This window comes from Arachis hypogaea, chromosome 20, assembly GCF_003086295.3.
Source record: "Arachis hypogaea cultivar Tifrunner chromosome 20, arahy.Tifrunner.gnm2.J5K5, whole genome shotgun sequence".
In the NCBI taxonomy this organism is placed as follows: Eukaryota; Viridiplantae; Streptophyta; class Magnoliopsida; order Fabales; family Fabaceae; genus Arachis; species Arachis hypogaea.
The window spans coordinates 11,502,982-11,528,286 of record NC_092055.1 but is presented as its reverse complement, the minus strand read 5'-3'; the positions used below and the strand labels follow the sequence as shown (position 1 = coordinate 11,528,286).

Genomic DNA, 25,305 nt, shown 5'->3' with positions numbered 1-25,305 from the left:
TAATGATTCTTAATAAGATAAATAAAACTTTGATAAGTTTTTATTGAAATTTTATATTTTAGATCAAAATAAAAAAAAAGTTATTTTAGTCAATTATATAATTCTCTCACTGAATTAACATAATATTGGTAAAAAAAAGTTATTTTTTCTCTTTATTATGTTGAACCGTTTTCAATTTTAAAATACTGAATACTCATATTAGCAAGACACTTATGTAATTCACCTCAAAGTTTATAATCAAAATAACACTAAATAAATTTACAAAACATATATAAGTCAAATTATTTTACCTAAGAAGATGGTACAACACCTATGCTAAACAATTCTTTTGTTGTTCAAAATATTTAAAGAAAATTATTGTTAGCAGGAGAGTTGAGTTTCGGGTCTACACTGTCCCCAATTATTTTATCTCTTGTTACAGAAAATATCCAACCCAAAGACACAAAGCCGCTCGTTTCCCGCGCAAGCCATCTCTAGTTTCCAACAGCGTTTGACACTACTTCTGTCAGCCGCCTCCAACTTCTTCTATACGTGTCTCTATCCTAACGATTACAATGGAATCTCTTTATATCTGTACAATCTAGCATCTGTACATTATAATTTCCCTTTTATTGTTATTGGTTTAGCGGGTGCGAAATTTCCACTTATTATGAATGCGAGACACTCAGATAAAGACGGCTAAAACGTTTTTTTTAAAGATATTTTTTAATAATTAAAATTTAACACATATAATCGATTAAATTGTGTTATTTTTGTCAAAATTAGACTAGACAAATTAATTTGAGCGAAAAATGGTGAATCAAATCTTGAACTGATCTAAATTAAAATTATTTTTTATAGAAAATAACTATAATACCCTTATTATAAAAAATGATTAAAATATTTTTATTATATATATTAATTTTGAAAATTCTAAATCTTACCCCTATAAAAATAGACAAATAAAGAACTAGAATTTAAGATTTTCAGAATTTATATATATATATATATATATATATATATATATATATATATATATATAATAGAAATATTTTAGTCATTTTTTATAATAAGGTATTGTAGTCATTTTTTATAAAAAATAATATTTATTTAGATCAATTTAAAATTTGATTCACTATTCTTTCGGCCAAATCAATTTGTCTAACCTAATTTTGACAAAGATAACACGATTTAATCGATTATATGTATTAAATTTTAATTATTAAAAAAAAATTAAAAAAAAAATATTTTAGACGTCTTTATTTTAGTGGCTCCTATCATAAATTTATACATAGGCAGATATAGCTTTAAATTTAGAGAAAAAAAAACAGTTCTTACCTTCGCACGCAATCATTGTTTCATTGAAGAATTAGATGCTACGTAGTATGAAACATGGGAAGTTAGGCATATGCATATATATTAACTTTATGAAATCAGAAAGCAAAGAACTAAGAAAAGATAATATTATAATAAATAATAATTGAAACTCCTTTTTTCCCTAACTAATCAGGGTAATATATTCATTGTTTATATTTTATTTTACTTTGTTTTTTCGTCGAATCAAATCAAATATATTCTTGACTTCAACATGTCTAGTATTCTACTATTCAAGAACTATTAATTTATTCCATAGTATCAATGGTTCTTAGTATTTGGCTGCCTTTGTAACTGCCACACTCTTCCTACTTCAACATGGCTAATGCACTCTTCTTGTGTTATACGATTTTTGCATGCTCAGTTTTGTAAAATCTTGTCTTATCCTATGTACAAGAATTTTCAATCTTATAACCCTGTCGGCAACTAAGAATAATACTTCATATTTCCCAAAACATTACTCATGATTTAACATGAGACTTAGAAGTTAGAACTCTGATAGAATTATTATATATAAAATAAAAATAAAACTTTATTATTATTTCTTTTGACAATAAAGCTTAATTAAATTTCATAATTTGTTGACGACCTTTTTTACCGTTTACTATGTATGTCATCTTTTTTATTTTTGTTAAAATAAAATAAAAAAAAAGATAAATAGATTTTTGACTTTTTGATTCATGGACATTTAAGTCCTCCAAAATTTGAAAATAATTTAAGTCCTGATTTTTCTTAAAATTTGGACATATCGATTCTTCATATTCCCTTGTTAGACCCAACGAAAAAATCAAATGTAACTCCTATTGTACTGGTCAATACGAATGCACACGTGGGAGAATTTTTAAAATAAGACAAATTAAATTCAGGGATTAATTTGTCCAGATTTTGAAAAAGTTAATGACTTAAATGTATTTTTAAATTTTTTAAAATTTAAATATTCACGCACCTAAAATTCAGAATCGATATGTCATTTTCTCATAAAATAAAAAACTCTAGTGGGCCTTTGTAATAGATCAGGTGGGTCTTATATTGGGCTTGGTACTTGCTTGATCAGCACCATCAAAAATAGAACAGATCCACAAAGACCAGAAAAACAAAAAAAGAAGATTCATCTATAAAAAAAAAGATTAGACTCAACTAAGTGGTTGAATACTTGAATCCACTTAATTAAGTATCGAATTGGAAAAATAAGTTGTCGTTTTGAGGTAACAGTTAAGTGTCTCTTAAGAAGTTTCTCTTCGTACACTTTCCTTTATCATCGTCAACTACTGTTTCTCTTGTCTTAATCAGAAGCCAACCTCATAAGAGGAGACTTTGTTCGAGGAGGACATTCACGTTCTCACCCTCCAGAATCTTCTCTGAGAAGGAAGCAAGACCAGACTCCGAGACTTGGAAAGAAAGGTAGAATGGATGAAGAAGGGCAAGCTTTTTTAGGAGATATGAATCCTTCCCTGACTCCGAGAGAGGAGGACTGGATGCAAGACAATGAGATTCCAAGAGAAGATATTCCAATTCATAAAGGGTCATTCAGTGACACAGTGAAACAAGGAAGAAGGCCTGTTGAAAGAGAGCTGGGGAATAACAACCGCACTCAAGTTAATGATCGAATGGAAGAAGAAAGGGGTAACGCCAATCAGGAAATGTAGCAACCTGAAATTACAGTAGAGAAAGTAAATGGCATATACAACTTTAACATCAATGAAGCAGCCATGAAAAAATTGAGAAGCCCGTGGTGGGATACCCTCATTGTGAAATTGCTAGGAAGATGAATCTCACTTACGGCTCTTACAAGGAGACTTGAAACAATGTGGGGGGAAAATGAGAAGTTTAGAGGTGATAGATTTGGGGAATGACTTCTTTCTTGTGAAGTTTTCGCATGAAGATCTGGACTTTGCCTTGACTGAGGGACCTTAGAAGATCCTAGACCACTACCTCTCAATACAATTTTGGACACCAAACTTCAACCCAGAGGAAGCTGTGATAGACCGAATAGCAGCCTGGGTGAGACTGCTAGGTTTGGCAATAGAATACTATGAAGAAACTATGCTAAGTAAGATAGGAAATGTGATAGGAAGGACCTTAAAAGTAGATACTAATATTGCTGATAAGATCAGAGGAAAGTTTGCTAGGCTTTGTATTAAACTTAACCTAGCTGAACCTCTTATCGGTCAGTATTCCATTAATGGTGTCAAATACAAGGTTGAATATGAAGGGTTACATCTCATTTATTTTGATTGCAGGAAGGTGGGTCATGATAAGGCTAGCTGTCCTAGAAACAAGACTCAAGTTGCGAGGGAAGAAGTGACCAGAATAGCAGAGACATACGTTGCTGGTGACGAAGAAGGCCAATGACGAAGTGACAAGCAAGACAATCCAGCAGAGGATAATTTTGTCATTATAAAAATTGATAAGAGTAAAAAAGTTTTAGAGGAGAATGAAAACTTTGGACCTTGGATGGTGGTCCAAAAGACTACACGTGGCAGAAAATGAGGTAGAAATGAGACTAATAGTAATGGAGTAGTGCAAGTAGATGCGAGAGAGGAAAATGGTGCAACAGGGAGTGGAAAGGGTACAAGATTTGCAATATTGCAAAATCAAGATGATGAGTTGGCAATAGAGAATCATAACAATTTACAGAATATTCCTGCTGCAGAATATGTTGAATACATTCCAGAAACCCCTGTTCTCCCTAAGTCCCCTAAAAGATCCACTCAACCCAAAATACCTTTTAATCAGCAGCCTATTAACCATACCAGCCCTACTAACCCTGAACAAAACATGAAAACAAACATTATAGCCCAAAAGAGTCAAACAAACAAAGAAACTAATAACAGTTGAAAAGTTCCTCAACCAAAATAACATGACCACACAAGCCCAAACCTGATCTATTAAGCATATCAAAGAACCAACCAAACCTTACACAACCATGAGAACTGAACCTCAAGCACCACTACTCCAGACTCATCCATGGTAGACACCTTCATCGAAAGCACAGCCCCTGTGGATGCTGAGATGAAGGAAGCACCTGACCCAAAACCACCTGATCACAACCTCCATTCCATTGAATCTGATGTCATACTAGAAGCATCTCAGATTTATGAAAAGGAGTTGGCAGAACAGAGAATTGAAGAGAATATTGGCAACGATGCCAACATGATGCTAGATGATGGGAGCTTTGACAACAGAGCCATAGAGACCCAAGAAGGGGCAGATAGTGAAGAATGTCAATAAGGTATCTATCCTCTTTTGTCTCAGTCTGTCATCATGATTATTCTCTCTTGGAATTGTAGAGGGGCGGCTAGTGCTAGTTTTAGTCGCACCTTTAGAGAAATTGTTAGAGTTAATAAGCCGGACATAGTTTTTCTTATGGAAACAAGGTGTAGTGGTAGAAAAGCCCAAGAAGTTATGCGAAGAATGGGAATGCAATATAATTATGTTGAAGAAGCTTGTGGTTACAGCAGAGGAATCTGGATATTATGGAATGACCCTGGTTTAGATATTAAGGTGATTAGGTCCAAAAAACAATAAGTTCATATGGAAGTTAAGGAGGGTAACAAGAGAAGCTGGAGTCTCACAGTTGTTTATGCTAGCCCTCAAGAGAATATTAGAAAACTTTTATGGGAGGACATATTCTTTGTCTCAAAATAATACAGGGGAGTGGCTGCTGGTCAGAGATTTTAACGATATTTCTAGTCCATGGGAAAAGAAAGGAAGGTCTAGAATTGATGTTAATGCTTGTCGACGATTCTTTAATTGGGTTACAAAGTGTGGGTTGATAGATCTAGGTTTCATTGGCTCAAAATTTACATGGAAATGCCTCAAATGGGAGGGGCTAGACAGAGTGTTCAAAAGGTTAGACAGAGCCTTGTCTAATGTTTCCTGGAGGACTAGGTTCCAAGAAGCTAAAGTGGAGGTGCTATCCAGATCACATTCAGACCACCACCCAATTTTGGTCACTACAGACCCACTACCTCAATTTAGAAGGAAAAGACCATTCAGATATGAAGTCATGTGAAGCTTACATTCGGAGTACAACAAATACGTTAGGAAATACTGGAATAACCATTCTAATCTGAATGCATCCCTCACAACCCTCAATGAAAGCCTCCGAAGATGGAATAAAGAAACCTTCGGGAATATACAGAAAAAGAAGGAAGAATTAAGGAGAAGAATTGGGAGGGGGGGATACAGAAAGCTGACAGCTATGGTAAAAATTCCTTTCTTAAAGAATTAGAAAAACAACTCTAGAAAGACCTGGATGATATTCTTGATCGAGAGGAGGTTATGTGGTTACAGAAATCTAGGGATGATTGGATTATATTTGGGAACCGCAATACCCGATATTTTCACGCGAAAACAATTATTCGAAGGAGAAAAAACAGAATCCTTCAACTTAGAGGTACTACTGGCTTGTGGGTGGAAAATCAAGATGATCTAATGAAGATGGCAGTGGATTTCTATAAGAATCTCTATAAAGAGGAAGAATTATAACAAGCAACAATGATTATGCCAAATTGTTATCCTGATATGGAGAGTTGGAGGTGTAGAGACATGTGCAAAACCAACCATGATTGGTATAAGAAAGGCTATTTTTTCCATTGGCTCCTTGAAAGCCCCAAGATATGATAGTTACCCAGCCCTCTTTTACAAGGAGCATTGGGATCTTATAAAATTCTCTATAGCAGAATTTGTGAGTGCAGTGTGGATTGATCCAAGCATTATCAGTTAATATAACCAAACCCTCATCACGTTGATCCCTAAGAACAATACCCCTGAATTCATATCACACTTTAGACCCATTGCACTCTGCAACGTAAGCTATAAATGTATAACCAAAATCCTAGTTGAGAGACTAAAACCGTGTCTGGATAAGAGGATTTCACCATGTCAATCCAATTTCATTCTGGGAAGAAAGATCCAGGATAATATCCTAATTGCCCAAGAAATGGTGCATACTATGAAGAAGACTAAAGGAAGGAGAGGGTTCATGGCTATCAAGTTTGATTTTGAAAAGGCCTATGATAGGCTAAGATGGAAATACTTAGAGGAATGTTTAAAAAACTTCAAAATTCATAATAATATGATTAACCTTATTATGAATTGTGTTACATCGGTGTCATATAATATTCTTTGGAATGGAGGAAAAACTGAAGATTTTCAACCAACATGTGGCCTTAGACAAGGGGACCCTATTTCCCCTTATTTGTTTGTAATTGCTATGGACAGACTCTCACATTTAATAGAGGAAAAGGTAAGGGATCGGAAGTGGAAACCCATGAAAGTGGAGAAGAAGGGGCCCTATATCTCACATCTCTTATTCGCGAATGATTTATTAGTGTTTACAGAGGCTAACCAGGAACAAATCAAGGTGGTTTGTGATGCTATGGATGAATTCTGCAAGGTTTCAGGGCTGAAAGTCAGTGCACAAAAAACCTCAGTCTCATTTTTCCGTAATGTCTCTCAGAATAGCAGAAAAGCCATTATGGATTGGTGCAATTATAAAGAACTTCCTAATCTGGGAATGTACCTGAGAGCTAATTTCAACAATCTCAGAAAAGGAAAGAAAAAATTTAAAAACGTGCTACAGAGGGTTCAAAATAAACTAAAAGGCTGGAAAGCTCAGTGCTTATCTTTGGCGGGTAGAATTACACTTGCAAAATCTGTCATTACCCCTATTGCCAACTATGAAATGCAATTTACAAGACTGCCAAAAGGAGTATGCCAAGAAATTGAGAAAACACAACGTAATTTCATATGGGAGGATACAGAACAACAAAGAAAGATGCATTCTTTGAACTGGACAACTCTTTGCCTTCCCAAGCCTTATGGTGGGTTAGGTTTCAAAAATCTTAGTCTGATGAACGATGCATTTTTGGTAAAAATCCTTTGGAGGCTTCTAACAGAGAAAGGTCACTATGAAGAGAAGCATTTCAAGAGCCATAAAGGGGTAGAGCAAAGTTGGAAGAGTGGCTTAACCGGCAGAAAATCAGATTCCCCCCTATGGAGGGAGCTAGTCAAGCTTGGGTCTTTCCTAAAGAAAAACACACATTGGTTGATGGGCAAAGGTGATCAAGTAGAGTTTTGAAATGACAAATAGATAAAAGGAAAGGATGTTTGATGAGTCCATATTTGTTAGTGTATTTTGACTCAAATTGAATGGATTCTAGCACATGAACTCATACTTTAGCACTCAAATAGCATACTTTTGTGTTATCTCCCTGATTTAGACATAAATGTGAAAACATGCTCTTTTGTGCTTATTTTGACTAATTTATTCCATTTATCTTCCATTCGATATCTTGATGTTATTTGTGAGTGATTTCAGATGAATAAGGTAGGAATGGCTTGGTGGGAATGGAAGAGGAGCATGCAATTGGGAGAAAGCATGAAGAAAACAAAGGAGGAGAGCTTAGCCATGCGTGCGAGCGCACAAGAATGCGTGCGTACGCACAGAAGGAATTAGCATGCGTGCGTGCGCACAGCTACCCGTGCGTACGCACAAGAACCCAAGCAGAGTGAACCCAGAGCTTCGCGGAGTGTGCGTGCGCACAGCCCTGCGTGCGTACGCACAAGTAGAAATTCAGCGAAGTGTGCGGATGCACACGTCTGTGCGTCCGCACAGGTCCCAGTGCATGCCTTCATTAAAAATGCACGTGCACTCGCGATTTTGGGACTTCCTTGGCCCATTTCTGAAGCCTTGAGGCTGAAATCAAGTGCTATATGAAGGGAACTTCATGCCATATGAAAAAGAGCCATCTTAGAATAGTAGAAACACATAGTAGGAGTAGGAGTAGTGTAGTATAGAAAATTCTCTTTTAGGGTTTTAAGTAGGTTTTATAGCATTTTATACTTCAAGTTTGATTTTGGATTATAGCAATTGCATTGTAAGTATTTCTTTAATTTCTCTTTTAATTACACTACTTGTTCTACATTTTCATCTATTTTAATTTCCTTTGTTCAATTTACATAGTCTTGCGATTTTGATGTTCTAGTTGTTTAATTTGATGTTGATGGCTTTTATATGTTTGCTTGAGTTGTCTTTATTGATTTTGGTCATTTATGATTCATAACTTTCATTAATTTACCAATTTTGCCATGTTTTGTGAATATGCATACTAGGTGTTTGATGAAATGTCAACCCTAGCTATGGGGTAAATTTCCACCCCTTGGCTTGGGGAAAATGAGTCTATGGATTACTAGAGTCATAATGTCTAATATTTAGTGATAATTCTTGGGAAGTTAGTTGATTCTTGTTTCCATTAAAGCTAGCCTTTTATCAACTAGTTTGGTAAGTTGGTTAGAACCTATGGATTAAGGTCAATTATGCTTGCTTGACTTACTCCTCGATGGTTGAGGTTAACTAGGCGATATTAACTCATGATAATTATTATAGTTGTGGTTATGGCAAGGAAGAGATTTCATAACTCATCCCAAGTCAAGATTTCATTTATATTTTGAACCACTTTTCTATCACTTTATAGCATTACTTGTTTATATTACATACATAGTTCTTTTATGTCTTTATTAGTTTATTAATTACAATTTTGAACCGTTCTTTTATCTCTTTATTTCTTTATTGCTTCCTAATCATTGAAAACACTCCTTATTTCCCACAACCAAAATTGTGTGCACTCTTTGGCATTAGTTCCTAAGGAGAACGACCCGAAACTTAAAACTCCTGGTTATTTTGTATTGAATTGTGACAATATCTTAGATTGAACTTTGATTGAGAGGATCCATTGCCGGTTTGGACTATACTCACAACGGAATTCTTTATCTAGTTTTTCGAATTGGCATAAATTCTCTTTTATCAATGTTCTAAGACAGGCAACAAGTAAGAATATCCCAGATGATCTAATACATTCAAAAGTCAACACTTATGTCATGCAAAATGGTGACTGAAATATAGACATGTTAAAATAATTTTTTGATGAGGATGATATCAGAAGTATTAATAAAGTCCCAGTGCCCAAGCCTGAAAATGATGAAGATAGTATTTGTTGGGATCACACACCTCACAGAAATTTCACAGTAGCGTCAACTTATAAACAAATAACCCAATTTAATATAGATAAAAATCTCCTATAGAAGATTATATGAAAATGGAAGGGATAGGAGAAGATTAAGATATTTATTTGGCAAGCTATGCATAACAGAATTCTCACATCTAGTAGAAGATCCAGATTTTTGGAAACATCAGATCTATGCCAAATTTGTCAGGGTCAACCAGAAACAACTATTCATGCTCTAAGAGATTGTTCTGGAGCTTCTTCTCTATGGATAAAGCTTCTAAATCGTAGCTTTATCCCTATCTTTTTTTTTCTGGCCAATTGCAAGAGTGGATGAAACTTAACTTAGAGAATGAGTTGGAAAATTCAGCTCAAGAAAAATGGAAAGATTACTTCTTAACCACATGCTGGTGGCTATGGAAATGGCGATGTATAGAGATCTTCTCTCCCCCCAACTAAGAGGCCTCACAACACTCTTGATGTCATCAAAATTCAAATACAAAGAAACATAGAAGCTTGGAGAAAACTAAAGCTCGTAAAACATTATAAAACAGAGAACATCTAAATAAAATGGCAACCACCTCCTCAAGGTTGGGTTAAACTCAACACAGATGGATCTATAAAGTTAACAAATTCTAAAGCATCTTGTGGAGGGCTACTAAGAACTAACCTGGGAGAATGGATCGGCGGCTTCAAAACTAGATTGGAGAACTGTGATGTTGATCAAGCTAAAATATGGGGGACGCTCCATGGCCTCCGTATGGCATGGGACATGGGTATGCGCAGCGTAATAGTTGAAACTGATTCAAAGATAGCATTCCAGTGTATAGAAGAAGTTCAAACCTGCAGTAGGAATACCGTGGTTAGAGAGATAAGAGAGATGAAGAAAAGGCCATGGAAATTGAAACTCAAACTCATCTATCGCGAGGCTAACCGCTGTGCTGATTGGTTAGTAAGGTCTGATGTGGATAATGAAAAGTTTTGTTTTATGGATCTCCCTCCTAAAGAGCTTGTTCCACTTCTAACAAAAGATATGAGTGAAAATTTTGTAATCCACACTATAAAATTATGTTATAGCTAGTGATTTTTTGTCCCTTGGACTTGACCTTTATTTTATACCAAAAAAAGGTATCAAATTGGAAACCAAATTAGTTTAGTTTACTAATTAATTTACTAGTATGTTTAAGTAAGTGTCAGTGGTTTAAATTCTGCTTTATTCATATAGCAATCAATTACCTAATAACAAATTTTTAAATAAAATTTCAATTCGTAACGAATTAGTCATTAATTTACAAAAATAAAAAAATATAAAAAAATATAAAAAAATATTAAATTCGAATCACACTTTATATATTATATATGCAATAATTTATTGAGTCAGGAAGTGATATGTGGCTCCTAATCCTTATTCCATCTAAACAAACTAGCCTTCTCCCTCCATCTCCATGCAATTTGCAATATATCATTCTCACTAAGCCAATATGTCAACTCAACTCAGCTGCACCAAAAGCTGCCTAAAACATCTGCACCAGATAAGATTAACTAATTAGCTCCCAATCACCACTCTGCTCTAGTGTGCTTTACAGATAAATGCACCACTTCTGACTAAATTAATACAAAATTAATTGAAAAGAGAGAGCATAATCAAAAGTTACGCGGACAAGTACTAGTGTACAATAACGTAGTATTCATTTATATTAATCGCACATGATGCACAACTACAACATATATAACTCATTTAAAATGAGGTGTGCCATTGATTTTTCTCATAAACGAAAAAACAATGTAAAAGAGACGTGGGATCAACCCTTGACTTATATGTTATATGTATGTGATGTACATTTTATATTTTATTTATTATTTAAATAGAATGTGAATTTAATTTTAATAAAAAAAAATATTATATAATCAACAAATATTATTATTTTTTGTTCGTATTTGACTAATAATAATTTGCATACATATTTATAAGAGTTTTACACATAATAAACATATAATTTACACCTATATTTATTAGAATTATATATATATAAATTAATACCGTTTGTATTTATATTTTTTAGAATTTATATATTTAAAAAAATTAATATTTTAAAATAATTTAATATTTATACTGGTTAAATGATGACAAAAAATACTAAACATTGTTGGTATCCAAAATTTTTTCCATTTTATATAATAATAACTAAAAACTGAGTTAATATAATATCTCATATATATAACATGAATTTAATTAGGGATACAATTTTTTTCAACTAATACCAGTAAAATTTTTTGAAATTATATTTTTACTTTAAATTTTAAATTCTAAATTTTAATTCGAAAACCCTCCAAAAAATGAAAATTAAAAAATAATTTTATTTTATAAAAAATTATTAACTAATTTTATTAAAAATTGATTCCCTATTGATAAGTATAACATATGGGTTAGATACAACAATTTTTTAATTGGTATGTATAGCTAACTAATATCTTCGAGATATTATAGGATAATGTAAAGTGAGAAGTGAGAAGAGAATCTAGTTAGTGCAGAGAATCAGGTTCTGCGTTGGGCTTTAGTTATTTAGTATCACGTATCAATTACTACTTTGGTGCTGTAGTGGACCACACCACTTTCTCATCGTTGCATGGCCAACCAAACCTAAATCAGTGTTTAGATTACGTTTTCTATGAATTTAACTTTGCTAATTTAATATTAAAAGTAAGCTTAAAGGAATATGATTAGAGTAAAAAAAGCTTTGTCTAGAAGTGGCTAGTGGAAACTAACGTTGTTTCATTACCATGCAATTGTTAAATAAATAAACAAAATAAAGTGAAACTTACATAAAGCCTTGGAAAAGGAGACAAGATCATTGCCTAACAGTAGTTAGAGTTGTGTCTATTTGTTGACATGTTTGAATTCTAATGTCCTATTTGACTATGTATAGGGATGACAACGAGACAGGACGATAAGATATTTTAATATGACATCTGTTCCAAATATTAATTACTTGTTTTATTATCTAATTCATAAATTAGATTAATAAATCGAATAATTAAAATTAATATATAAAAAATATTAAAAATTTTAAATTTATAAAAAAAATGAGAAAAAAATTGATAATAAATTAGTGTACAACATTCAATTTCAAAAATTAAAATGATTAATTTGACACAAAAAAGAGATAAATTTGATGCATATGTAATAATGATATAATAGATAACACGTGGACAAATAACATTGTGATACGTGACATAATTCGACACGTGGCAAAATAGCATTGTGACGTGTCAGTGACCAACACGTCATCATACTGTTATACGCGGCAAAATTCTGAGATGACACGTGTCACCAAAAGTTCACGTCAGCACGGGTCAATGACTAATATGGTGCAATTTTTCCAACCTCAAAAACATAATTGATGTAATTAAAATCTCAGAATCAATCTTGGTGTACGTCGTCAGACTACTTTAAGAATTTAGTCCGATAATTACTATAGCACTTTGTAGTTTGTACCCAATACAATTATTATCAGATAACGCTGCAAAATTGAGCGATTGAAAAATTGGTTAGATCGAATAAATCTTCAAACCAAAACTAAAAAAAATATGACTATCAAAGGAATCCTGAAACTTTGCTTGATTAAATTTTTGGGGTGGCTATGGGGGTATTTGTCGGCATGAGAATAAATAAAATAAAAATTTAGAGAAATATCTTGTACGAAACACAAGCATATATATATATATATATATGAAGAGTTTACTTGTTGATCATGTTCTTCTGGGTTTGACTTGTAAGATCTTTCATCAATCCACCCAAGTTCAGCTTAGTAATGGTGATTCCCTCCTCTCATATGATCATTTTTCTTAGTAGAATGCATGTGAGGTTTATCTTCTGCATGATCTTTTTCTACAAATTAAAGCTTGTTTTATTACTTAACATGATTAATATCTAGCATGCATGCAGTGTTTCTTTTTCTTTCTTATCCCCTTAATTGATTCACAACATGGATTGATGATGATTTATTTGTTTATTTATTAGTTATTTTATGATGATGATGAATCTAGTTATCTTTAGGTTTCATCCTTAGATCATATACACTTGATCCCATAACTTGGCAAATTTTAGATTTCTTTCCTTTCTTGTTATGTATGAAAATTCAATAAAGCACAAATTTTCTTCCTTGGCAACTTTTGACTCATTAACATGTTTTATAACAGAATTCAGTGACATTTATAACCTTAACAATATTAAGCTACATTTGATAAAGCTTTCAAGCCATGGAGGAAAATGGAAGGTAATAATAATAATATTGTAGAAACTCCTACTTTATTGTTTCATGTTTATGTGTTCTTTCTGTATGAATGCAATGTAATGTAAAATTGTAGGATTTATGGGAGTTCCTTTTCAAATGGAGATAAGATGAAGGGAAAGTACAAATGGTTAGATGGAACAATCTATGATGGTGATTTTGAAAGTGAGAAAATGACAGGTAAAGGACTAATTCGATGGCCATCAGGATCAAAGTATGAAGGCGAATTCTGCGGCGGATTTCTTCATGGTAATGGCACGCTTACAAGTTCTTCCGGCTGCACATACAGAGGAGGTTGGAGGATGAATGCTCAGCATGGGATCGGAAAGAAAGAGTACTCGAATTCGGATGTTTATGACGGTTTGTGGAAAGAAGGAGTTCAAGAAGGATGTGGTAAGTACTCTTGGAACAATGGAAACACTTACATTGGAAATTGGAAGAATGGAAAAATTGAAGGCAGAGGAGTTATGAAATGGACTAATGGTGATACCTTTGATGGATTCTGGATGAATGGGGTAAGACATGGATCAGGAGTTTATCGATTCGCAGACGGCGGCGTTTATATTGGGACATGGAACAATGGCCTAAGAGATGGTAAAGGAACATTCTACCCTGCTGGTACTAAACTTCCTTCCCTTAAGAATCTATGCACTTCTCTTGAAACAGAACATTTCATTGCTTCAAAGTCTAAGCCGGTTAAGCGAAGTCTTTCTGAGAATATACCAGTTGTTAGCCGGTTAAGTTCGCGGCCGAAATCTCAAAGGACTTTGTCATTGAGTACTACTGAATGGACCCTTCAAGATCAGAGTGATTTGGTTTATGAAAGGGAATATGCTCAAGGTGTTCTAATTATGGAGAGAATCAGAGATTGTTCTGTTTCCTCTGTTAAGAACAAAGGCCAGAACAATAAGTTTAGTGTTAATCATGTAGAGAAGAGTTCATATATGGACATTTTTAAAGCTCACAGAGGCTATTTTCTCAATCTTAATTTGCAGCTTGGCATAAGGTATAATAAGCCTAAAACTTTGTTTATCTGTTTTGGTATTTTGCAGTTTTTGGTTGAACAAATTTGGCTGAATTTTGCTCAGGTATACTGTCGGAAAAATTACGCCGGTGCCGGCACGCGAAGTCCGATCGTCGGATTTCGGGGATCGGGCTAGAATAAGGATGTTCTTCCCTAGGGATGGTTCAAAGTTAACTCCTCCTCATTGTTCTATAGACTTCTATTGGAAAGATTATTGTCCAATGGTTTTCAGGTATTTTAATGCGAAGATGATAGCTAAGATATTGATATGTCACATCATTTGGAGAAAATTCATATGTAATTGTCTTTATGTAAAGTTGTTAGTTGAGAATTGTTAGATGATTTGACATGTTTAACTCAATTGTTATCTAATGATTTTCAACAACCAACTTTACATGAAATCAACTGCATGTGAGTGTTTTCAGTCAAATATGTTAAATCATTTAATGATTCTCACGAATGCTTAAATGATAATATATTTGCAGGAATTTGAGAGAGATGTTCAAGTTAGATGCTGCAGAGTATATGATGTCTATATGCGGTGATAGCGGTTTGAGGGACATAACTTCTCCGGGCAAAAGTGGCAGCATCTTCTATCTTTCAAACGATGAACGATTTGTAATCAAGACTCTAAACAAATCTGAACTAAAGGTTTAACTTGTAATCTATCACTTTATTCTATTTTTGTTTCATTAACAATGATTATTAATTTGTTCCCTCTTTGTAGGTTCTGCTAAATATGCTTCCTAAATATTACCGTCACGTAAAAGATTATGAAAATACTCTTATTACAAAGTTCTTTGGCCTTCATAGAATAAAACTAAGAGGTGGAAAAAAGGTATCTATATCTAGAAAAATCGGTTGCTATTCTGATAATTTCTTGTAGCAGTTATTAACTATCCTTTGAATTTGCAGGTGCGTTTTGTTGTGATGGGGAATATGTTTTGCACAGAATTGCATATTCATCGGCGTTATGATCTTAAGGGTTCTTCTCAAGGAAGATATACAGACAAAGATAAAATCAGTGGCAATACAACATTAAAAGACCTTGATTTGAAGTATAAATTTCATATGGATAAAAAATTGAGAGAGTCGTTGCTAAAGTAAGCTAGCTACTACTAACAATCACTTCATTATATTCTGTTAATGTGACAAACAAAATTTCATTCTAATTTGTTGTTATATATATACAGGCAAATATCTATAGATTGCAAGTTCTTGGAATCTCAGAACATAATTGATTACAGCCTTCTATTGGGATTACACTTTAGAGCTCCAGAGAATCTAAAAGCCTTAGAACAAACTCATCATGGATCAATGCACCGTCAAAAGAGTTTAGTTCCTGCTGATGGTAATAATTAAATTTAATTAGCCTAAGTAATAAGTATATATATTTGAGTATGCTATATATATATGGGTTGATTTGTTTAATTGTACTATGTATGCATGGACTGAAATTAAAGAAGGGGAGCCTCTGATTCTTCCAAAAGGGTTGCTTCTAGTTACACATGAACCAAGTGTTGTGAACACTGCACCTGGACCCCACATTAGAGGCAATCCATTGAGGGCATACTCCATGGGTGACAATCAAGTTGATCTCTTATTACCTGGTACTGCAAGGTTAGTACCTATATTTATTCAAATTTTTCTATCATTTTTTTTTCTCATGTTCAGTATTAATACAACTAGATTATTATTATTATTATTTAGAGCCAAATTACACTCTACCCCTATATATTGTTGTCACCTCAATTTCATTATGGAATCTTAATCCAGCACCTTGACAAAGATTTTCTCTATTGTTTTGTGTACTTCTGATCCTCATGTATTCTTCATTTATATCTATATGAGTTTAATTTTAATGTACGAACGTATAAAATACGGTCATCCAAATAGATACTTATATTTAGATGATTTTTTTAAAGTAGTAGATTTAAAAATTAATTATTTTTACTGATATAGTAGTATACGATCAACTGTATATGTAAATCTCTTTTATACTAATGGGCAGTATATCAAAATTAAATTCTTATCTATATTTATATATGTTAGTAATAATTAGCAGTGAGATTAGATAAATGTCTATGTAACCAAAGTCAGGATAAATTTCAAATGAATACACACAGAAAATAAATGTCCATATAAGGTAGACATTTTATCACATCTATACTGATAAGTTTTAAATAATTACACAAAAAATAGTCATTCTATTATTTAGCATTTGAAGCATGTAACTGATTGAGTGGTACAATATCTTCTAAGGTTGAGGGTTCAACTAGGAGTGAACATGCCAGCACAAGCAAACAGAAAGGTAGAGGAAGATCATAGTAATAATAATAATAATAAGAAGAAGAAGAAGAAGAAGAAGGTGGAGGGAAGAGATGATGATGATGATGAAGAAGAAGCAGAGTTATTTGAGGTGTATGATGTAGTGCTGTACATGGGAATCATTGATATATTGCAAGCATACAATCTCAGAAAAAGAGTTGAGAATGCATACAAGTCCATCAAATTTGACCCTCTCACAATATCTGTAGTTCAACCTAACTTGTATGCTCAACGTTTCATCAATTTCTCACAAAACAAAGTTTTCCCACAAACTCCCTGATTTTTATTTATAATAACTTATCTTTTATTATTCCTCACATGATTCTTCTTCCAGAATTATCTGGTTCAGGTTCTTGCTGTTGTACAATCTTGGTCCTATTACAAAATTAAATAAATAAATTGCAAGAGTTTATTATGTTTGTCTTGCCAAGAAAAGTATATGCCAGCTTCATGCATCATGTTTGAAATAATGAAATGAAATAAAGTTACCTCACACTTAACGTGGCAGTTTAATCTTTTTTTAAGGAAATATCTGAACAAACTCTGAAAATGCAAAATAAGATCTAACCAACACAAACATACCATAAACATAAGCATTAAAGTAGTTCTACCTAAAGTTACAAGCTCAAAATACTAGATACCCATATTTTATTAGATACCAACTACTATATAACACTGTTTGTACTTTTTGATGAGTTCATGAGCTAAAAAGATTCAAAAATCTTAACATATTGGAATTAGGTTGGGAGGACAACCTGCAAGAACACTTTAATGTCTAAATTAATAATATTTTTTGGGCGATAATAACAAATAGTGTGTTACTTGCAGAATTTCTTTTCCCTTTTATTCCATTTTTTTATATACGTTATTAGACATATATTACTTTTTAATGTTTTTAAAATGTCTCGATTTGACGAGTTAATAATTTTATTAATATAAATGATATATCTGTTAATTTTTATTGAGTTCGTAACATAGTATTCTCATTTAATTGCGATCTCAATATGCTATCTTTGTCAACAACACCATTATATCAATGGAGTGCTTTATCATCTTGGACATTATCCTTCACAATTAGACTATCCCTCTTGACTCCATAACTTCGGATAATTTACTTAGAGACAAGTATAACATCTAAGTTATTACAGATCTTAAAGTAATTTTACGTTTTGTTGATTATTTCATGCATACATAACTAGAAAAAGCTTAATTTCAAAATAACTTGAGTGATTCGAGTGGTTAGTTCACTCATCTTCTTAAACAAGTATTAGGAAATCGAGTCCTAATTTATATATATAAATTTATTGACTAATAATAAACTCTTAAATAAAATTTAAATTTGTGATAAATTAATTTTTAATCTATTAAATTATATGTCCATTGAAAAAAAAAAAAAGAAAACATTTGATTTCATACTAATTAAATAGATTATATTACAAACTCAATTTTCTTTAATTACATATTCAACCTTTTTTTTGTTATTTCTTTTATTCAATATAAGATGCAGCTGTCATATGTGCATTTGAAATAAATTAGATCTCATCAGAAACAAATTAAATCAAAACTTGAGAGAATCATACAGTCGGAATTAATTTTTTGAATGTATATATTGTGGCAGTGTACCCTTGTCCGTAGCTGCTCAGAAGAATTGCATTATATAAAAAAGCGCAGAGTTACTAAACGCATTTCAATGTATAATTAAAAAATAATGCATATAAGACAAGGAATACAGATTCCTTTGCATAAGAAATGTTGCAGTTACGATGAAACTTTAGTTACTTCCAGCTTGTTACTCTTAAATAATTTTCATTCTAGAATCTCCTTATTGAAGAGATTTACATCTTAATTATAATCCAATTACAAAGCCAACCTAGGGTTCTAGGTGTAGTCTGTTACAATCTAGCTTCGGCCATGGCACATTTATTCTTGAACTTAATATATATGATCATTTAAAGCTATGGTATACTTTGCATAACATTGTTTTCGAAATGTATATTATCACCCATTTAATATGCTTTCAGTTTTCTTGGATTTTAGACACTAAATGATTAGGGTAATTTAATTAATTTGGTGATGGAATGATTTCACATGAACTAATATTTCACTAAAGTAAAGACCTACTAAAGAGGTAGGGTTATTAACTTAAGGCAGAAATTCAGATATAGTTTCATTATGTAAACTTAAGATTAACTTCATATGAAATTGACTGTATTTAAATTTTCATTTAATATGTTTGATAACAAAAAAAATTATTTTTTTTGTCATCCTAATATCATAACTTTTTTTTGAAATTATTTTATTTATGTTAAATTTTAAATTATAAATTTAAATACTAAAATTAATTAATATTAGTTAACTAAAAATTAATTCTTCATGCTAATTTACATTTACACTTGCACTTAATTAAGTAATATCGCATTAATAAAAATAAAAATTAGGTGCAATAAAAATTAGTTCCTCATGTTAATTTACAGGTTTATTTAAAAGCCAAAGTGATCCACATCTCCATATCCATGACTGCTACATTATACACAAAATTTCAAATTTGAAGAAACAAGAAAAATAGTTAAGGGGTAATATAATAACTATTAATAATAAACAGAAGAAAGGGAGAAAAAAAATATGTGTGCTATCCATCACTTTGTTCTAAATCCCTAAAACTAATCTTGTGTCTTGGAAGTTGGAACCCAAGCATGTAGCCAAAATAAAACTGGATCCAGGCATTCCCCATGAAAAAAGCAACAGCACCACCTAAAATGAATTAAAAATACAATACAAATATACTAATTAATAATAAGTACAATAAGAAATAAATATTCTACTGATTCAAAGAAAAAGAAAGATAATATATATGTGAAGGTAATGGTAGATTGCTACCATGCTAGTAAACAGTAGTTACCAGAAATAATGAGGGTAGGCTGAAACTTGAAAGCAAGGAAATAAAAGCAGGCATGGAACTGAAACCCTAAAGATTCTAGCCTGACAAATATTTACAGAATTTCAAATTCCCTTGCATTGGGTTTCTCTAATCTCCACACACATTATTATTTAAAGGTTGAAACTCATGTGCCGTTGATTTCATGAAGTTGATGACTGAAAAATTATTAAATGATTTATCATCTAACGCTCTTAATTATCAACTTTACATAAAGTTGAAGTACATCTTTGTTTTTACCTTATTTAAAATAATTAAAAAATAATAATGTTTCACATACACTAGATAAATAAATAATCACTAGGCAATCATCATATAATAATAACCAATAATGGAAGTAAAACAATTTTTTATTCAGCCATATACATAATATACTAGACTGAAAACACAGTGACAGCATGGTCATCAACGTCAAAACAACATCTATCTTTTGTGATCGATCGATCTTAACTCGCTGGAATAATGTTAGATAAATGTTTCATGTTTCTTCCATGCAATTAATTAATTATGTCTATGTCTATATTATTCCCAATGTAAACTGATCTTATTTATAATGTTAGTAGTTCAAATTTTTAAAACCCAAATTTCTCTAACTTGTAAATAAGAAATAAAAAAAAATTGCCCTAATCATGATGCATCATCCTCAAGGGAGATTGGATCTCTCTTCGTCTTCAGAAGAGAGATCGAAAATGAAAAAGAGAGAACGAGAGAGATCAAGTCGACGGGAATGAAGCCTGGTCCGAGATCTCATTATAAAGGGTATACAACTACTCAATAAGTGACCTCGAGCCAAACAACATTCCCATCAACCTCAATCTCCCATTTTTATTTCCAACCATGGAAGATCACACCATAGAAGACCTAGCTATTTTTTCATCTCTCGAGAGAGAAAGAAAGAGCTAGAGAGGGAGGGGGGAGAGAGAGAGAACAAGAGAAGCAGATGAAGAAGCAAAGAAAAAGGGTGAGGGAAGAGGGATATATAAAACCTAGGAAGTGGGGTGAAGTAGTAAGGGTTTGGTTTTGTTTAATAGGTTAAGGTTATCGATCAAATCATGGGTGGCGTGATTAAGGGCTCTCGCGTCTTTCTCTATTTTGGCATCTTTTGCCAAATATACTCTCTTTCAATAAGGCCAACCTAATTCGGATATCAAATTTCCATTCTTTATTCTTACTTTAATTTAAATCTCTGCTAACAAAGATCATACACCATCATGTAATCCATCTCTCTATTTGTTTAAGACCTATATATGGCCATTAAACTTACCTAATTTTATTTAACATATATAAATAAATAACAAAAAGTTAGACAACGCTAATGGGTTATAGTTCAAATTAAATGGTATAGTCTCTCTATATTTATCTAAAATATCGCGGATTTAAGTCTTCTTATTTTTGAAAAAAAAAAACAATTTCTAAACCAAGTAGTTTATTATATGCAAGCTTTTTTAATGTCAATGTCGTCATTTTTTTTCTCTTTTTTCTTTTTTCTTTTCATTTTCTTTGATTATTGTGATTTTCGTCGTATTCATTTTCTTCTTCTCTTATATATGTTTAAAAAATTAGAGCATAAAAATTTTAGTGTACAATATAAAACATTTTTTAAAGGATCACAGTTCTAGAACATTAACTCACTCAACTAACAAAATACATTCGTAACAAACTTATGTGTTATATATAAAAATTTTTATACTATGTAAATTTTTTTTATATTATATCAATAAATTTGTATTATATGCAAAAATTTTTATATTAAAAAAATGTAAAAAAAAATATGATACAAATACTATTTTTTTATTGGACTTATATCAACTTGATCAAATTAAAAAATGTTTGTACATGTAAAATTACCAAATAAATAAATGTATATATTCATCCTAACAGCATTTTGAACCGTTGATATGTATTTTTATGAAAATGGATCTCTCTCTCTCTCTTTTTCCCTTCTCAAATATTGATCTTATCAAATATAATCTTTCACCATATGTGTTCTTTTTTCTGGATGTTTTCTTTAGCCTCACATAAAGATTGTACCTAGCTACTTCCCTATATATATATATATATATATATGCTATTTAATTAATATAATTTATAACAAAATTGAAGTTATTTTACATGATATATAAATATATATCATAAAAGAGAAGACGTTAGTGTTTCAAAATTAAATTTGGTTTAAAATGATGAAATATCAATTATTAAAAGAAATCCTAATATATATATAATTAGGGCTTAGTTTAGTAATATTTTTTAAAGAGGTGATTTTTTTTATTTTATGTTTGATAAATATAAAAGATAATGTATTTATATTTGTAGCTTTTAAAAGATAAAAAACTCTTAAGGTAAAACTTTTTAAAGTTGGTTTGTGCTAATCAAAATAAAAAGTCTAATATAACTTCATATATTAATTAAATTTTAAATTCAACTTTTACGATATTTATGTCTATTTTAGTATTTTTAAGTTTTAAGTTATTTTACCAAATATAATTATTGTTGTTTTAACTTATTGAAAGTCATTTCAATTTGATTTATCAAATATAAATATTACAAATTAAAAAAAAAAATTTTAAAAACTAATTTTTATAAAATATTTTAAAAAGTTAAAACTTTATCATACCAAACTTAAAAAAATATATTTATGTTGATTTTAAATTAAACCTTTGTGTATTTATGTATTTATTTGACTTCTTTAAAGTTGTCATGCAGTCATGCAGATAAACTGAAGGAACAAAAAATGAAGAACTAGTTACGGCTTTGAATTCCACACATAATAAAACTTATTCATAAAACAAATGATTAATTCATCCTTTTGTTTCAATATATACAAATATCAAACTTAAGACCTTTTTTTTTACAAAGACTCAACAAAATTATGTGGTTAATTTAAGGTTCAGTTTTTTTTTTTTTTTCCCAAAAGTAGTTCATCAAAATTGATTTTTGAAAAATATTCTTCTAAAAATTATAGCACTTATCTTTAATAGATCAAACTAAAAATAATTTTTAATAAATAATAATAATTGTTTGGTAAAATAAATTTAAAATTTTAAAGGACCATAATAAACATATATGAAATTATATTAAAGTTTTTAATTTTGATAAATACAACTAATTTAAAAAGATATATTTTTAGATGTTTTAAAAAATATTTTTAACTTTCAAAAATATATTTTTTTAGGTTTAATTACTCTGTTCGTCTTTATAGTTTTGCGAAATTTTCAATTAGGTCCCTATACTTTTTTGTTTCCTTTTAATTGGTCCCTGCACTAAATTTTTTTTTCAACTAGGTCCCTTTTGACAATAATTGACTTAATTTTATAGAGACCCAACTGAAAAAATATTGGTGCATGAACCCAAATAAAAGGAAAAAAAAGTGTAGGGATCCAATTAAAAAAAAATTAGTACAAGGACTTAATTAAAAGAAAAAAAGTACAGGGACCTAATTAAAAATTTTGCAAAACTATAAGGACCAATAGAGTAATTAAATATTTTTTTATTACTAAATGAAAAACAAAATAATAATACTTTATTAAATAGCGCGAACAACTCTTCAACAAATTTTATCAAACCAAATTTAAGTATTTAAATCATCTTTATATAAATATAAATATATATTGATAACTACAATATAATATAATCTAACAAATATCTTGTTAGAGTAAGAGTTTAAAGATACCAATCAAAATACCATAATCTTCTTTAGATTTAAGTAACATATGAAGATACATGTTCAAATTATTAATTATTATTATAATGAATATATAAAATTTAAATTTTAATGTATTTACTATATGTTTATTAAAAATAAAAAAATATTTATTAACAATAACTTTAATATATACTCTTATATACCACAACCTGTCACTTTTTTTTAAATTAAAAATAAAACTCAAATTCATAATTTTTAAATGAATATAAAAAAATTATGTCATTTGAATTATAACTCGTTAACATTAAACCGATCACCTTTGCATACAAATATATAAATTTTTGTATATTTCAATACAAAGTCTTTAGAGGTGAATAATTTTGACAAAAAAAAATATAAATAAACAATAAAAATATTAAATAATATAAATAATAGATATATTAAATATTTATTTTATTAAATATACAGATAATTTTTTATATTAAAATTTAAATAAATAATTTAAAAATATAATATATTTTTATTTAATTAATAATTATTCACGTTACTCAAAAAAATTATTATTTACCTATCACTTTCCTTTTGACAAATATTTTTGTGTCCGTAAAAGAGGTGAATTGAATAGAAAGAAAGGTCATTGAATAGAAGAGAGAGGAGTCAACGACAATGGACGGACAAGAGTGGACCACGTGAGAGTGAGACGACAGCATATGCAGAGTGCAGAATTCAGCATGCATCATGCATCATGCATCGGGCACTGCACCTTGAATTCAATGCACTCATCTGCTCTGTCTCTTTTCTCCATTTGGGGGGTCCACGTACCTTGTCTCTCTACGTGGCATTCTCTGGTTGGTTTCAACTGTCAGGGTCAACTCGTCTTGGCAATTATATGTTAATGATGATACATCATCATGCATGCATGTGGGTCACCAAAAACTTTTCACTTCTCTTCTTTTCTGACACTCTCACACCCAATCTTACCCTCATCATTCCCCTACTTTCATTTCCCATTTCTATTTCAATTTCATAGTATTTGTTTGCCTTTTCGTTACTTTCTCTTTTGCATTGTTGCAATGTAGTGCTAGCATTACAGTATTTATTAAAAATGATTTTCAAATATGATTGTGCTTTTTCAAGTATTTAGAAAGGTGTATGAATTTTCATCTTATAATGGAGCGGGATAACAATAGATTAAATGTGGCGGATCTAACTATATATTATAATAAGAACACAACAGCATTTTTAAGATTGTGAATATATATCTCTAGATATGGTCATGTGAAAACACATGAAAGGACATATTCTCTGGTTTTGTTTGAGAGGTAAAATGCAAAGGCAACTACTCCAATGAAGATGCTAAAAACATCTTTTCATGATGATCTTTATTTAAAAAGTGTGACTTATTTGTTTAACAACATTCTAAATAAAAGTAACACTTTTACTTCAAATAAAAATCAAGCCTTACAACTTATCATCCAATGGTCAAAATGAAGTATCTTCACACGATGACAATCATGAAATCTTCATTGGAGTAGCCACCAAATGCAAATTGTACAGGGAACCTTGGCAACCACCTCCAGTCTACGATAATTACATAGCATGAAACCTTACAGTGTGGTCAAGCTCCATATAGAGATTCAACTGATTCAGTAGGGTTGCAGCTTTTCTTGTTAGTGGTATTTTGTTGGGAAGAAAATTGTGGTGAAATTTTTTATAAATTA

General features: G+C 31.0%; 1 protein-coding gene and 2 long non-coding RNA genes across 6 annotated transcripts; 1 reads left to right on the top strand and 2 right to left on the bottom strand.

Moving 5' to 3' along the window:
- Positions 1-2,355: 2,355 nt before the first annotated feature.
- On the bottom strand, positions 2,356-10,432 carry LOC112785054 (uncharacterized). 2 transcript variants are annotated; one of them, XR_003194144.2, is made up of 3 exons: positions 10,297-10,432; positions 10,033-10,205; positions 2,356-3,003 (listed from the first exon to the last, which is right to left on the bottom strand). It is a non-coding gene; the product is annotated as an uncharacterized lncRNA (long non-coding RNA). The 2 variants fall into 2 exon arrangements; XR_003194143.3 differs by having other exon boundaries at positions 10,033-10,297.
- Positions 10,433-12,839: 2,407 nt separating this feature from the next.
- On the top strand, positions 12,840-17,421 carry LOC112784662 (phosphatidylinositol 4-phosphate 5-kinase 7). 3 transcript variants are annotated; one of them, XM_025827954.3, is made up of 10 exons: positions 12,840-13,177; positions 13,563-13,639; positions 13,731-14,660; positions 14,743-14,910; positions 15,164-15,329; positions 15,406-15,516; positions 15,594-15,781; positions 15,926-16,029; positions 16,142-16,298; positions 16,941-17,421. In XM_025827954.3, the coding sequence occupies exons 2-10, from the start codon at positions 13,623-13,625 to the stop codon at positions 17,284-17,286; spliced, it is 2,187 nt and encodes a 728-aa protein (XP_025683739.1). In that variant the 5' UTR covers positions 12,840-13,177; positions 13,563-13,622; the 3' UTR covers positions 17,287-17,421. The 3 variants fall into 3 exon arrangements, with proteins under 3 accessions (XP_025683739.1, XP_025683737.1, XP_025683738.1); XM_025827952.3 differs by having other exon boundaries at positions 15,872-16,029; XM_025827953.3 differs by lacking the exon at positions 13,563-13,639 and having other exon boundaries at positions 12,902-13,177; positions 15,872-16,029.
- Positions 17,422-19,456: 2,035 nt separating this feature from the next.
- LOC140182555 (uncharacterized) lies at positions 19,457-20,920 on the bottom strand. The gene is made up of 2 exons (XR_011878365.1): positions 19,906-20,920; positions 19,457-19,757 (listed from the first exon to the last, which is right to left on the bottom strand). It is a non-coding gene; the product is annotated as an uncharacterized lncRNA (long non-coding RNA).
- Positions 20,921-25,305: the final 4,385 nt, after the last annotated feature.

Excerpts from the sequence above, each read along its gene's own strand:
- LOC112784662 (XM_025827952.3), top strand. Across the intron at positions 14,911-15,163 it reads TATTGTCCAATGGTTTTCAG|GAATTTGAGAGAGATGTTCA; the intron begins GTATTTTAATGC and ends ATATATTTGCAG. Across the intron at positions 16,030-16,141 it reads GAGTTTAGTTCCTGCTGATG|AAGGGGAGCCTCTGATTCTT; the intron begins GTAATAATTAAA and ends CTGAAATTAAAG.